Source organism: Drosophila erecta, unplaced genomic scaffold (assembly GCF_003286155.1).
Source record: "Drosophila erecta strain 14021-0224.00,06,07 unplaced genomic scaffold, DereRS2 tig00000000-arrow-pilon, whole genome shotgun sequence".
Lineage (NCBI taxonomy): Eukaryota > Metazoa > Arthropoda > Insecta > Diptera > Drosophilidae > Drosophila > Drosophila erecta.
This window is the reverse complement of record NW_020825194.1, coordinates 11,579,431-11,595,294: the sequence shown is the minus strand read 5'-3', so window position 1 is coordinate 11,595,294 and position 15,864 is coordinate 11,579,431. Positions and strand designations below refer to the sequence as shown.

Genomic DNA, 15,864 nt, shown 5'->3' with positions numbered 1-15,864 from the left:
CTGCGGTTTCTTGATCTTTTCTCATTTGCATTCAATTAATTTTCTTTTCAAAAGGCCACTCGGTGATTCACTGATTCCCTGTTGATGTCCATTGAAGAGCTCTTTCTTCTCCTGTTCCATTTTCGGTTTGATTTACAATACTTTTCCTTTGTTTCGATTTATGCAAAATATTTATTCGTTTGATTTTTTGTCATAAATATTATTTTTTGGCTGCCAGCTGTTCTGCCAGCTTTATTTTTGTTTATACAATTGAAAAGCTGTCGAACCCTGATAAAAGTAATTGGCTTTTTCGCTGTTTGCATTTTCTGTCATTGCATTTTCATAAAAGGGTTGATAAAAGTAATTGGCTTTTTCGCTGTTTGCATTTTCTGTCATTGCATTTTCATAAAAGGGTTGCAGTGACGACACAGAGTATGAATGTTTCATGAATTGATTGAATTTCCATTTTTAATTATGATTTTATTAAATTTATTTTGTTAACTTCTTCGACATATGCGACTCATTTCACAGTCTACGATTTCCCAGTCGCCTTAAGTGTCAAAGTTAAATTTGAATATTTAGGTCCCTGTCTCGCGCAAATTAAGAGAATTACATGTGAAAGTTACTTTCGTGGATAATATTTAACCTGAATAAAACAGAAGCAGGCGAAACATGCTAACGAGCAATTTTATATGCAAATCATTAGCCGACTGAATAAAACATCAGGCATCGAAGGGTAAAGGCAAAAGAAGACCCCATCTGCACCAAAAAAAAAATCTTAAACTCTGTTAGCAGATTTGTTCCGCTTTTTTGCCAACTTAAACTTTTATTTTTAACTTTTTGAATGCTAATTGAAAGTGTTTATCAGATATACGTACGCAATTTATGTTGATTCGCTTGTGGCCGTCTTTCCAATCGAAATTTGAATACAAAGATAAAGCCAAAGATTGATGGTTTCAAGCGACCCTATGAATCATTGGCAAAAAAAACTTGAAATTCGGCAATGTGCTCATTGGTAAACAAAATAGAGTATAATCTGTTTATTTGGGCTTGAGAAATAAATAACCAATTTGATATGCATGATATGTGGGATTTTTTCGCAGGGCCCTTATACTATTAGTTATAATGCACATAATTATATAATTATTTAACATTTTGCTTCTGTTTTCTCCCCCTCTCTTTGCAGGTGAGTTAAACGTTCTTTTAAAACAATTTGCATGCCCTTTGGCCATTTTCGTGAGTATGAATAATTCCAGCATAATTAAGGGAGAACCTTAACTCCCGACTAGTGAATGATTCGCTGCGGGTTCATTATGGCCTCACATGATGGATGGACTTTGGGTCCAAACTCTCCCATGCATTATAAGCTAGTATATTACTATTGCTGGGGCGACGGGTCATTTGGGTTCAGTTTTTCATACACTTTCCACTTGACTTCCCCTGGCAGAAACGAGATTCCATGAGATTGCACTTCATTCATTGCGATCGGCTTGCTGCCCCAAACGAATCATTGATGCATCAAAGGTGTGGACATCAAAGCCCACGCTGTGTATTACAGAGCCTTTCAGCAGAATAATAGTGTTTTTTGTCTGTCTGTATTATGAATGCATTTTCCAAACACTGCACCCCAAAACCCATATCAATTATTTGCATGGCGTTTATCTAAAGTGACACCGCAGCCATGCAAATTGCACTTAAATCGATTGCGTGGGTATCGATAATCGTCTGCGGTTCTCCTTTTTTTTTGCGGTGTGGATGGTTACCACGTAGTTTGCATATACTCGTACACATTACAAACGAGTAACATTAACTATTATGGACTTTTCGAGTCTTTTTTCCAAAGAGATACTTGAATGCCATGCCGTCGTGTGGGTTTTATGATCTGTTTTAAGTCGAACAGTTGTATGTGCGATTTAATTGCTGAGTGGAGAATCGATTTGGCAAAGGAGTACAAAAATTAAATGCTCAATTTAATGTATAGTCTTGAGTGCATACTAAAATCAGTTACACTAATTGCTTTGGAATTTATTTTGTATTTGAAGTAGTGGTTTATGGACCGTTTCGTTAGGCAAATAAATTGAAGTGAATACTTAATAGTGGAAGTCTAAAATCATATGTAACTTTCAAAAGCTGAAGCTTGATTACAATTTGTTATAGGAATATAAATGAGAATTTCGGATTGCTGATTGAAGCTTCAATCATATTTGCATTGCTTGATTATACTCGTTTGTTCCTTTCAATTCGATTGACTCGATTTTCTTTTCACATTTCCACGCCACATTTTCCAGACAACTTTACATTTTCCGATGGCAGGGATTTCAAGGAAACTTCACCTTTGCTCTACTTTTGCCACTCGCAATGCACACAGTGATTAGAATGTGACACAATGATTTCAACCCGGAGACGTGTCAGTCGGCATTTTCCGAGTTCCTTTGGCACTTCATGTTTCCTTCGTGTTCAATGCCCTCACTCCTTGTTTGCCTTGGAAAATTACACACTCATTTTCAGAGTGTTTACTTTTTGCATGCGGAAAGAACAGATAGCAGCAAGATGTAAGAGTCGTGTAGGATGTATTCCGTAGCCTGTATCCTGTTGTATCCCATTTCCTGTTTACATATCGTTCTTATACAAAAAGAAGTGAAAATGGAGTAGGTGTTTGCTCTGGGCCATAGAAAGGCGCACAGAGCCACATTGTGTGTTGAGGATAACACGTCCTGACAAGTGAAAGGATGCTCGAATGTTTTTTATGCGGCCCATCACAATGGCGAGGGGTCAAAGTGTAAAGCTTTAAGGATTTAGTGCCTTAGTACTAGTAAAGTAATCTCTTTGAAATTGCATAAAAACTAAGAACACCAAATGATTTATACAAGCTAAATAAATCATGGCCATCCTTTTTCAAAAGGATAAGTTTTTCTTATATGAGAGGAATTAAATTACAAGCTGATGTCCAAAATATTATGCATTGAAGCGAAGGCTTTCCTTTCGGGACCTTGCTTCCCTTGGTCATACCGATCAAAAGATCTTACCTTACTCCCTTTTTGGCTTAAGATCCCATTATCGTTTGTCACATCTCCCCATTATTACCTTGGTTTTAAGGGTTTGATCTCGAGATATCGAATTTCAAGAAACACCAAATTCTGGTTGGGTCTGCCCCCGAGTTTAATCCATCCTGCTCGGCTGACCCAAATATGTTACCTAAGGTCGTTTCCATTAGACAGCTAAAATCTATCTATAGACATGGATGCATTTCCGAGGGCATTTCCATTTTCCCTTTCCCATTTTCCAAGTGGCACGCATGCGCACCATAACTCAAACACATGAACGCACTTTGCTAGAAACTCAATTGCAACGCGAGGGGGGTGAGGAGTGCCTAATTTATATATGTATGTAGATACATATATGAAATGAAATCTAGAGTTTTGTAGTTCAAGCACGTACCACGCACAAAGCGAAAAAATAAAGAACAATAGAAAACACTCGATAAATGGGCACAGATAGAAATTCTTTCGAACAAAAAATGCCCATGAGTGCGGGTCGAGTTCGGTTGGAAAGTTTTCATGCTCTTATATAGATACTCTCGACTGAAATTCATGTTGGGCCGCTTCTATTGCCGCACTTTAAGCTGACTGCAAAACATTACCACGTCGCGACGGCATAAAACCAGTTAAATGCTCCCCAAAGGACAAACACTCAGACCCCTTATTTGGTGTGACACAAATACACTGCCAAAAACTAGATCAGTACTGCTATGTTTATTGCACTTATGTATGCAAAAATGTATCATATTATAAGAGATACAAATCTATATGAGTTTGTCACACATTCCACTTGAATTTCAACTACTATCTTAACTTTTTCGTCCAAGATTATTTGCAGTGGCTGCCCAGGCAATATGCAAATTTTGTTATTGAAAAGCTCTTGCCCAAAATGGCCTCGACATGTCAAGTGGGTGGGCTGTCCCCATTATCCTGCCACCCACCTTGCCACATTGCCATTGCCACCAGGCCATCGTCCTTCCGTTTTGGTAATCGCCGCAGACAAGTCGTATGTCATCTACGTGGCCGCCAGGATAACGCCACCTCGACCAGTTTTCGCTGTTGTGGATACGCCTGTGGTGTCCTCCAATCGTGCCACAGTACCCGCTTCCTGCGCCACCACAGAGGCGCCGAAGGGGTAAAAGCACTGTTTGATGTCGCTTAACACCCAGCAGACAAGTGGCCAACTTGGGCACAGGAACACGTCCAAGGACCTCTGACATGCATGCGAATCAGTTGCCGAGCAGAGTCACATCTGCCTCACATGCGCTGTCAATTTGGCAACATGGTGACTCATGGTCGGATCAAAAATTTATTGCAAAAGTGTAAGCAAGTGAAGAGCGCTCCGAATATTATGCAAAATATTCTACAGCATTTAAAAACCTTGGCAACTCACATCGAAATACATTGAATTGCATTTTCACATATCCCAAGCAAGTGACAATCACACATTCGACGACTGATTTATGTTATAGAGAAGTTCGATAATCCACGAATATAATTCGCCAGCAAACTGCTGAAATTCCCAGTAATTCCGCCAACATATGTACATATATACTTTTCATTCAATGAAATAACAACAACTTGAACATCTGCTGAGCCACCCTATTGCAAACAGACCAACTAACATCACAAACAGACTGGTGTATCATTAAACAAGAACAGAACTCGATAAAAATCCTTTGCTCGCAAACTTATTTACTCGGGTTCGTGCCTCTTCGCCAAATAAAATGCAGCTTAAAAGAAGTAGGCAAAAACGGGGAAAACAAAACTTTTGGCTGGCCAAATTCAAACGCCCTGCCAAGTTTTATACACAAAACTTTATCCTGCGCCGAGGAAAAAAACCCAGAAAAACAGAAACCCAGAATAAATAGAGAGAAAGGGGATCAAGGGAGTACTTAAATTAAAATTGTCATGGCTGATTGCATTTTTGTGCCTGTATGTATGTGTGTATATATGTATTTGGCTGTGTGCGATGCACAAGAGTCAATTGTTTATCAATTGAGGTACACAACACACAAAGAGGGGTTCTTCGAGTGGAATTTGTTGCCAGAACCAGAATAGCATCCACATAGGTCGTGTCCCGACATGTCTTCAGCCTCTCAGGTACCTGAAATGCCCCTAGCAATATTTCTGATTCCTACCTGACCGATCTCGCTGGATCCCAGAAACAGACTGTACAACACGGTGAATAGAGAAGAAGAAATAGAAATAGATTAAAAATGCATTAAATCGTTGATAAATTGCTTGAGAGCGCAGTAATAAAAGGGGTTAGTCCCTTTTTTCCGAATCTCAGTAGGTGTTGAACAAATCTAAAGCGATCATTTAGATGGGATCTGACCTGGGGCCTTCTATGATTTATGCATCTGCAATGGTATGCAATTGTATATCACTGTTGTCCGCTTGACCCCAACTAAGCAATTCAATATCATCGTTGACCAACAATATTTGCCTTTGTTTTAATTTTTTTTTTAATTAATGAGTTTATTTTCATAAATTTTTTAGTAATTTATTTTTAGTAAAGTAATTTATAATTTAATTTATTTTTATTTATTTATTTATTTTTGACCAACGATCGTTTTGTAATTCAATCCGAAAAGTCTACAATTTGCCAAAATGTACATTTTCTAGGAAAAATTTGTGAGATTTTTCGGTTTGAACTACCAGGCGAACAGGAATTCCAGAAGGTGACCAACGATCGTTTGATTTTCGGTAGCTACCTGCTGCTGATTATGATCGACTGGTAATTCAATCCGAAAAGTCTACAATTTGCCATCAAAATGTACATTTTCTACGCAAAATTTGTGAGATTTTTCGGTTTGAACTACCAGGCGAACAGGAATTCCAGAAGGTGACCAACGATCGTTTGGTTTTCGGTAGCAGCCAGCTGCTGATTATGATCGCCTGGTAATTAAATCCGAAAAATCTACTATTTGCCATAAATATTTACATTTTGCAGGCAAAATTGAAAGATATTTCGGTTTGAATTACCAGTCGAACAAGAATTCCAGAAGGTGGCCACGATCGTTTGGTTTTCAGTAGCAGCCTGCTGCTGATTATGATCGCCTGGTAATTCAAACCGATAAATCTACAATTTGCCATAAATATTTACATTTTGCAGGCAAAATTGTGAGATTTTTCGGTTTGAACTACCAGGCGAACAGAAATTCCAGAAGGTGACCAACGATCGTTTGATTTTCGGTAGCTACCTGCTGCTGATTATGATCGCCTGGTAATTCAATCCGAAAAGTCTACAATTTGCCATAAAAATGTACATTTTGTAGGAAAAATTGAAAGATTTTTCGGTTTGAATTACCAGGCGAACAAGAATTCCAGAAGGTGACCACGATCGTTTGGTTTTCAGTAGCAGCCTGCTGCTGATTATGATCGCCTGGTAATTCAAACCGATAAATCTACAATTTGCCATAAATATTTACATTTTGCAGGCAAAATTGTGAGATTTTTCGGTTTGAACTACCAGGCGAACAGGAATTCCAGAAGGTGACCAACGATCGTTTGATTTTCGGTAGCTACCTGCTGCTGATTATGATCGCCTGGTAATTCAATCTGAAAAGTCTACAATTTGCCATAAAAATGTACATTTTCTAGGCAAAATTTGTGAGATTTTTCGGTTTGAACTACCAGACGAACAGGAATTCCAGAAGGTGACCAACGATCGTTTGATTTTCGGTAGCAGCCAGCTGCTGATTATGATCGCCTGGTAATTAAATCCGAAAAATCTACTATTTGCCATAAATATTTACATTTTGCAGGCAAAATTGAAAGATATTTCGGTTTGAATTACCAGTCGAACAAGAATTCCAGAAGGTGGCCACGATCGTTTGGTTTTCAGTAGCAGCCTGCTGCTGATTATGATCGCCTGGTAATTCAAACCGATAAATCTACAATTTGCCATAAATATTTACATTTTGCAGGCAAAATTGTGAGATTTTTCGGTTTGAACTACCAGGCGAACAGAAATTCCAGAAGGTGACCAACGATCGTTTGATTTTCGGTAGCTACCTGCTGCTGATTATGATCGCCTGGTAATTCAATCCGAAAAGTCTACAATTTGCCATAAAAATGTACATTTTGTAGGAAAAATTGAAAGATTTTTCGGTTTGAATTACCAGGCGAACAAGAATTCCAGAAGGTGACCACGATCGTTTGGTTTTCAGTAGCAGCCTGCTGCTGATTATGATCGCCTGGTAATTCAAACCGATAAATCTACAATTTGCCATAAATATTTACATTTTGCAGGCAAAATTGTGAGATTTTTCGGTTTGAACTACCAGGCGAACAGGAATTCCAGAAGGTGACCAACGATCGTTTGATTTTCGGTAGCTACCTGCTGCTGATTATGATCGCCTGGTAATTCAATCCGAAAAGTCTACAATTTGCCATAAAAATGTACATTTTCTAGGCAAAATTTGTGAGATTTTTCGGTTTGAACTACCAGGCGAACAGGAATTCCAGAAGGTGACCAACGATCGTTTGATTTTCGGTAGCTACCTGCTGCTGATTATGATCGCCTGGTAATTCAATCCGAAAAGTCTACAATTTGCCATAAAAATGTACATTTTGTAGGCAAAATTGTGAGATTTTTCGGTTTGAATTACCAGGCGAACAGGAATTCCAGAAGGTGACCAACGATCGTTTGGTTTTCGGTAGCAACCTGCTGCTGATTATGATCGCCTGGTAATTCAATCAGAAAAGTCTACAATTTGCCATAAAAATGTACATTTTGTAGGCAAAATTGAAAGATTTTTCGGTTCGAATTACCAGGCGAACAAGAATTCCAGAAGGTGACCAACGATCGTTTGATTTTCGGTAGCAACCTGCTGCTGATTATGATCGCCTGGTAATTCAATCCGAAAAGTCTACAATTTGCCATAAATATTTACATTTTGCAGGCAAAATTGTGCGATTTTTCGGTTTGAACTACCAGGCGAACAGGAATTCCAGAAGGTGACCAACGATCGTTTGGTTTTCGGTAGCAACCTGCTGCTGATTATGATCGCCTGGTAATTTAATCCGAAAAGTCTACAATTTGCCATAAATATTTACATTTTGCAGGCAAAATTTTGAGATTTTTCGGTTTGAACTACCAGGCGAACAGGAATTCCAGAAGGTGACCAACGATCGTTTGATTTTCGGTAGCTACCTGCTGCTGATTATGATCGCCTGGTAATTCAATCCGAAAAGTCTACAATTTGCCTAAAAATGTACATTTTGTAGGAAAAATTGAAAGATTTTTCGGTTTGAATTACCAGGCGAACAAGAATTCCAGAAGGTGACCACGATCGTTTGGTTTTCAGTATCAGCCTGCTGCTGATTATGATCGCCTGGTAATTCAAACCGATAAATCTACAATTTGCCATAAATATTTAAATTTTGCAGGCAAAATTGTAAGATTTTTCGGTTTGAACTACCAGGCGAACAGGAATTCCAGAAGGTGACCAACGATCGTTTGATTTTCGGTAGCTACCTGCTGCTGATTATGATCGCCTGGTAATTCAATCCGAAAAGTCTACAATTTGCCATAAAAATGTACATTTTGTAGGAAAAATTGAAAGATTTTTCGGTTTGAATTACCAGGCGAACAAGAATTCCAGAAGGTGACCAACGATCGTTTTATTTTCGGTAGCAACCTGCTGCTGATTATGGTCGCCTGGTAATTCAAACCGATAAATCTAAAATTTGCCATAAATATTTACATTTGGCAGGCAAAATTGTGAGATTTTTCGGTTTCAATTACCAGGCGAACAAGAATTCCTTTGTTTTAGTTGGCTCTTTTTGGTGACCGAGTGTGAGACGGCTGGCTTTTGTGTTTTTCCCCACTATTTTGGCACCAAGTTCACTCGGCGACAACAAGAAATTCTACTTTATAGGAATTCCAGACTGGAGCTCTATTGTTTGGCAGCTTTTTGTGGTATTGGCAATGGCGTCAGAATCGTTTACATATTTTTTGCCAACGGACAGCGGACTGAGGGGGAAAACTATGTTGATGGCGTGTGCAAATGGAAATCGTACTGCCTTGTTGATTTGCTTTTAATTTTGCATAAATATGCGAGATTCTTGGGGCGGGGGGATGGGATGCTGCCGTCAGTTGCAGTCTGTCTCAGTTGCTGACAGTCTGGATGGTGGATGGTGGACTACTTTGCTCTACACATCTACATGTATGAATAACTACCCACAGTGCAGCTTGTATAAGCGTTACTTGAATAAATAACCTTTGTCGAACCTAAACCAAGAATCAAGGTAATAGATTTCAACAGGAAGTAAATTTTAAAAGTGGAGTTTAAGCACCTCATTCGTAGTTGTCCATATAGAAGCTCCACTGTGAGTGTTTATCTGCATATGAAACCCTCCACCCGTGGCACTCTTTAAAGCTGACTTTCAGCTTTTCGCTGTCTCTAAAATTCATGAATGCAACATTTTCTGCATCGCTTGCACTTCAATGTGCGGAATTTAATTCACGGAATATTCTTGTGTCACTCGCGACTTCAGTTCAGTAGTTCTTCTGTTCAGTTCAGTAGTCGCATAGTGGAGTGATCTCTGTGGCTCTTCGCTCCGGAGTCTCATGTTTGTCACTTTAAACGTTTAAACGTTTAATAAGCGATCTCTTGATTGAATTAATATGCCATTGTTGACCGGCTGTACATGATCTTTCGGATTGGTTCCGAGACGGGCAGAACGAAAGAGGGAGAGAGTTAATTGAATTGAAGTTGCCTTTCTCGAGTTATGAACTTTTCAACTTTTCAGCACATCTCAAGTGGCGCGGCAAGGAAATGGAAAAACCTTTGAATAGATGGAGATTTGTTGCATCGCTTGAGGAAGTGTTAGATTCTTTGCAGAGATTGCAGGGGTTCGCTTTATAAAGTTATCATACATTTGCGTTGCGAAATTTTATATTCCTTCGCATTTACTTTCAATTCATGATGAAATTCCGCCCTTTGTTTGATGTGGCACATCTCCTTTGATCCTCAGCAGAAGTTTCAGACTTTAAACCGGATCATTTTCTTTCAAACTCCCTACCTCAGCCCTTTTTTATAATCCACATATACGTTCCACACCCAAAGATACACACAGACACTGTTCATAGACCCGCATTTGGTGAAAAGAAACTCCAATCTGGAAATCTCTTTCATACACAATTTTATCAAATATTTTCTATTCGTCTGACTCTCTTTCTCGGTTTGTTTACATTTACTTGTTCGCCTTTCCGGCCTTTTAATTTAAAAGTGGAACCCATGTCCGCCAACACCATCCACACAGATACGTTCGTATCTCACAGATACAACAGCACACACACACACATTCCGGTATTTATTCTCGTGTTTGTTTTGCGCTGCGCCTTCGTTCGTTGGATCGCGTTGCCTGCTGGCTGGCATTTGCCATCCACATCGACGAGTCCACAATCGTAGGTAAAAACAGTTTCGAAGCGTGTTTCAAGCCGTCAACGTCAACGGTTGCCGCCAGCGGACAACTGCGACGGCGCGACGTATCCGAGAGATACGAATATCTGTCTATCTATCTGCACCCCTCTTCTTCCATCTGCTGTGTGTGTTGTGTTGGTTCATTACGAAAGTGTTAATGTTAATAAGTTGGCTCGGCTTATTCAAGTGTGCGGTGGCATTATAATCAACAAATACTCGCGAAAGATATTAGGGAAAAATATTACTTAGAGCAAGGCTTCTTTAAATAGGTTAAAGAAATAGGTTAAATAGGTTAATCTGCTCAATCTAAAGCTATTCATAAGATATTAAACAAAAAGTTACTAAGCAAAACGATAAACAATTCAAACCAAAAGTGCAGATGTTATTTTCGATGATTACTCAACTGTTCCTTGCCATAAAACTTCATAATTAGATAAATCAACTCAAAAAACGGCAAACCAATAAAGAAAACCTTATATAGAAAACTATATAGCAACAGGAATCGCAAGGGTTTTCTAACAACCGGCAACCAGAAACCGTAGCCCAGTGCAATCCGCAATCCAAGACCTAAAAGGCAATCCGTAATGCTCAGCGGAGCGCAGCTGTGAACATTTCACTTTCGGTGCATCCGACAGATACGAGCGATTGTTGCACGCCGCTCCAAATTTGCAACGCAAAGTTTGCTGGTCATTGGCTTTTGGCTCTTGACGGCAAGAAACCTTTTGCACGATGCAAATGTCTCTATAGAGAGAGAGATATTCGGTGTATCTATGAGCTACTTTTGCTATCCACGTAGCGATTGTCTCGGTGTTGGTGACTATTCATGCTAATTTGCACCGAATCTTTATGGGAGTGTAAAGTATCTCCGAGAGTCACTCGATGACGCCGCGTTCAGATATTTCTTGCCAACCAGCCATTAGCATATGCAAAACTACTTCCAATACAATCGAGTAGAATCGAGTTCAAAACTGAAATCGAAACCAAACTTTGAATGGCGTGAAGTTGCAGCAAATAAGTAAAAGTTTATTAATAAACCATTACCTCAATTAGCTGGGCTTTCCACAGATGAATGTACATATTCCACTAACAACAATTGAAAGTGACATCAGCTTCGAAACTTTATTATCGCGAAATTCCTCAACTTTTGCATTATATTACTTTTTCTCTGCCTTATTATTCCCATTTGTTAAAAAAATATTTATTTATTTTCTGTGTGTGTGCTTCAAGTGCCCAAATTACGTGCATTCATATCGCAAAGCAAACAAGTGAGATTACACTCTCTATAAACATGTCATACGAAACCAATTAAATAGTCAAATTAATTGCTTTGATTCGCTCAAAGTGCATTGTTTGAGATACATTTCAATTTGCGGCCAAACGAAACCAAATAACAGCAAACACGATGAAGTTTCCGGATTATGTTCCAAACAACATGTTGGTGGTAAGCAAAAACCAGGGGCAAACATCTTACTTGTTTCCCTATAATTAAAGTGATTATGAGTGTGTGTAACTGGGTCATAAATCAAGCGGCTGCGACTTAAATTATGACTTAAGAGAAGGGTGGGGTCTTAGAACCAGCTAGATAAACAATGTAGCAGATGAAGGTTATTTAGAATGGGGAAATCTTCTTTGGCAACAAAACTTCATTGGAAAAAACTTGGCAACGGACACACGACGTGATTAATAATGGGCCATATACACTCTATAAAGAAAGTCTTTAACGCACGCCTTGCTTCTGCTGCACACCATTAAATTTCCAACTAATTTCACTTGCCATTAAGTTAATTATAATTTTACCGCCCCCATCAAAATGCACAAAGTCGGTCAAAAATCCAGCAAACGTATTCATAAATCTTCTTTCATGTTTTCGGCTCCCTCGGTTTTATTTTTGTTTTATGCTAGCCAAGCATAACCAAAGATTTCTGGGCAGATGTAGATGTGCAGTCAGTCCGATGCAAATCCATATATACATACATAGCTACTACACCTGCAGCAGGCGTATAACTATATAAATATTTATAAGCTTCAGCTTGGCCCACGCGACTTCACAAATTTGTATTTTTGTTAGTTAATTTAGTTTATTATTTATAGCAGCCCACGCGTGGAATGTTATTCCGAGTTTTTGTAATTGGATGCGTTGTGTTGCGTCTGTCTGTTAAAATTATATATATATTTTTCTTTTTTTTTTGTTTGTGGCGCCCACCTGAGACAGGCATGAAAATTTCGCTTTAATTTTTTTGTTTTAGGGGATTGGCTGGCTCGCTGAACGACAGATTTGAAATTGATTGCATTTTCGAATGGTTTTTGTGGAGTTTTGCCGGGTGAATCACGGTGAATTGAAAACTGGATTGGGCAACGCTTGATGGGATTTGACTTTAATTGATTTATCTTCATTGTATATTGGATTTGTGTAATGTCTGAGCTGGATCGCTCAATTGAGTTAGTCCCCATACGGGGGAATTCGGGTTCCGCCCAGCACCTGCTGTGAGGGAAAATTAAGTCAAACTAAAATGATTTTGTAATTGCAGGTGGTAAATTGGGTGAGGAAATGCGTGTCAGTCGATCGAAATCATTAGTTTAATTGAGTTGTTGAACGCCGAAGTAAATGTGTTTGATTTTCCTAGCATTACACTTTAAATAGAATTAATAATACCATTCCTTGTGTCCATTGCTCATAATTGAAACAGAAACTTGAGAAGAGAAAATAAATGTTTACCCAAGCCATTAAAAAGCACATTTACATGTTTATAACTCACATTTCTAGTTCATCCCAAACATCTTTCATTCCCAACTTCTATTTGTATCTCTGTTGACTTGTTGTATGCAGATTCCACTCCATTCGTGGCATTTCCAAATAGAATTCATTTGTGAACAAATCGTTTGCAGATTTATTTAGTTCCGCTTCTGTGTCAGGTGTCTCAGTCAGAGAAACAACATACGACTATGAAAGCAAAACTCCACAAATTCCCATTCAGTCACAGCGAGTGCACACCCAGCAAGTCCTATTTCCTTCATTATTTGTACTATTATTTTTACTACTAACCACTACCCCTCTTACGCACATCTGCTGGAACCTCTAGTGCATAAAATTGAATCGTGTCCGAGTGGCTACACATTCATGGGTCGTCCAAGGGCCTGGGCAACAGGTCGCATACAAGAGTGTGTAAAATAGTGGAAATGCGGAAGTCACATGTGCATTTCCGCTTGCCAGCCGTCCTTAACAAATTTCAATTAAATTTTATTGAAATAAATTGGAAAAGCCGGTAAAAAGAGACGGTTTTACCCACAAATTTTGACTACAAATTTTCAGTAATTTATTTCGTATTTTCCAAATAATATATTATATACTTTTTGTTTAGAGTTCGAAACCAACTAACGTACTCAATATTATTTCTCGATTTTGCAGGGTGATCGAACCACTTGGGAGTACCACACGGTGGCAGTGACTCGGGTGCCGGGCTATGGATTCGGCATCGCCGTTTCCGGTGGACGTGATAATCCGCACTTCGCCAACGGCGATCCCTCGATAGCAGTTAGCGATGTGCTGAAAGGTGGCCCCGCCGAGGATCGATTGCAGTGAGTATACGATGCCCGGGGGATGACTCAACAGAAGTTACTGACCCTGAGGAGGGAAACCTTCTCAATGCATTTTGAATTATTATCTGGCAGGAAACTAATTGTTGTTCCGCACAAGTCGGACATGCTGAATAGACCCCCATGCAGGCTGATCAAATAGAGTGTAGAAGTCTGGGCGCTTTCTAGTTGCCCAGAACTAGTTATTCTCCACTACAAACGAAAAACGAAAAATGGGCATTATAAATTCCCAACATGCTGCCGACAATTGACATCGTTAATCTTGGGCTTAGAACGTATTTTTATCTCTTTTTTGTATACCCCTCCTTCAAATGTAAAACTCGAAGCGCGCTCACTTCAATACTTCAAACTCACGTAGAGTCGGTCCCAAAAAATAAAGGTATTTAATTAAACCAACGCCTCGTCAACTCGACTCGGTCCCTCTGAAGCTGTTTCTCTTGGCGATAATAAAAATTCCAAAGCGTTTTTCAATAGACAGCGCAGAGACCGTAGTGATTACCAACTTGTCATAATCTTTTTTCCCAAGAAACTATTTACCCTGGCCCAGACATGCAGAGAACTATTTCCACGTTGTCCCTTACCTGCGACTGCCGGATGATTTCAAAAGGAAAATCCCGAGGCTTGCGAGGCTGGAAAATTGTTGGCCAAGTGCGCGGAGACAAGTGGAAATTAGCTGCAGCCCAGCACATGTCTCTTGAAAAGCCGGCTAGGAACATGTGGGTTCACTATGGCCAAAGTTTCGCTGCTATGCAGCTCGGTGAATAGTATACACTAAGAAAAAATAATCACTTGGGAATGATCTATTCCGAAAATCTAATATTTATGTATTGCCATGTTTACCAGCATCACAAACTGCGTACCAAGCTAATTTATTATTAAATAAAGGCAATCTTTTATATGTGTTTTGCAAAATTGTGTAACACGTTTTCCTCAGCACACAACTCGGTTTTTCCAACCCAGCTCATGACATTCCAAGGCGCATTTTCCGCATTTTTGGCCAGCTTAATTGTACAGCCGCTCCGACCAGACCCAATGGTTCCATCCATGGCGAACCGAAAGTAAAACGCGGCTCAGGTTGACTTGGATCGGTTGCCGCTTCTTTCTGCACTCGTAGACAACTTAATTATGGTTATGTTTCGCCTCAGACATGCAATATAATTTGTATCATTAGGCACTTTGTCTGCCGCGCCGAGAGCAACACACACTTATTGTATCTGTATCTAAAGTATAACATTCTTGTCGTTAATTCGTCATGCGCTATTTACTATTACATTTTTACTTTTCATTCCTCCACCTCACTCCACTTCTGTGTTCCGTTCCAAGAACGGACCGTAATTGTTCAGGCCTGTACAAATAAACCAAGTACCGCCAGAGATACTCGTATTCCTCAGAAATCCATGGAAGCCGCTTATAGCAGACGCCGCGATATTCTCCATTACTTCCAGTCTAGTCATGCTGAGGAACTCATACAATTGCCGGTTTATTAGCGTATGTCTTCAATCCGAATCTAACCTGATTTCACCTCAAGTTGCTGGCGGGGATTGAGAGCGCGAAGTCTGATCTTTACCTGTCCGATCGCATTGCACTCAATGATCCGAAACAAATTGTATCTGCAGCTGAAGTAGCGCTGAATATCATGTGTGCTACTGTTTTCAATACCCTGTACTCCATTGTGACATTGAGTAAATGCAGCCATGTGATAGTAAGCACTTGAAAACAAATATTCAAGTAGATAACGTTACTTATTTCATTTATGTACTATTTATTTAGGTCAATATGATAGTGCTTTTAATTATTATATGATATGCTATCATATA

The 15,864-nt window shown here is 39.3% G+C and overlaps 1 protein-coding gene across 14 annotated transcripts in view; it reads left to right on the top strand.

Annotated features, from left to right (window-relative positions):
- The window catches only part of LOC6552588 (tight junction protein ZO-1), an 87,603-nt gene that overhangs the window by 58,451 nt on the left and 13,288 nt on the right, over positions 1–15,864 (top strand). For 11 of the 14 annotated variants that reach the window (XM_015154548.2, XM_015154540.2, XM_026981907.1 and 8 more), the window contains one exon: positions 13,860–14,029. In XM_015154548.2, coding sequence (XP_015010034.1) covers positions 13,860–14,029 — 170 coding nt within the window. Of the gene's footprint in view, positions 1–10,418; positions 10,723–11,680; positions 11,895–13,859; positions 14,030–15,864 lie in introns of those variants that run through there. The other 3 variants (XM_026981926.1, XM_026981920.1, XM_026981923.1) reach the window with 2 other exon arrangements.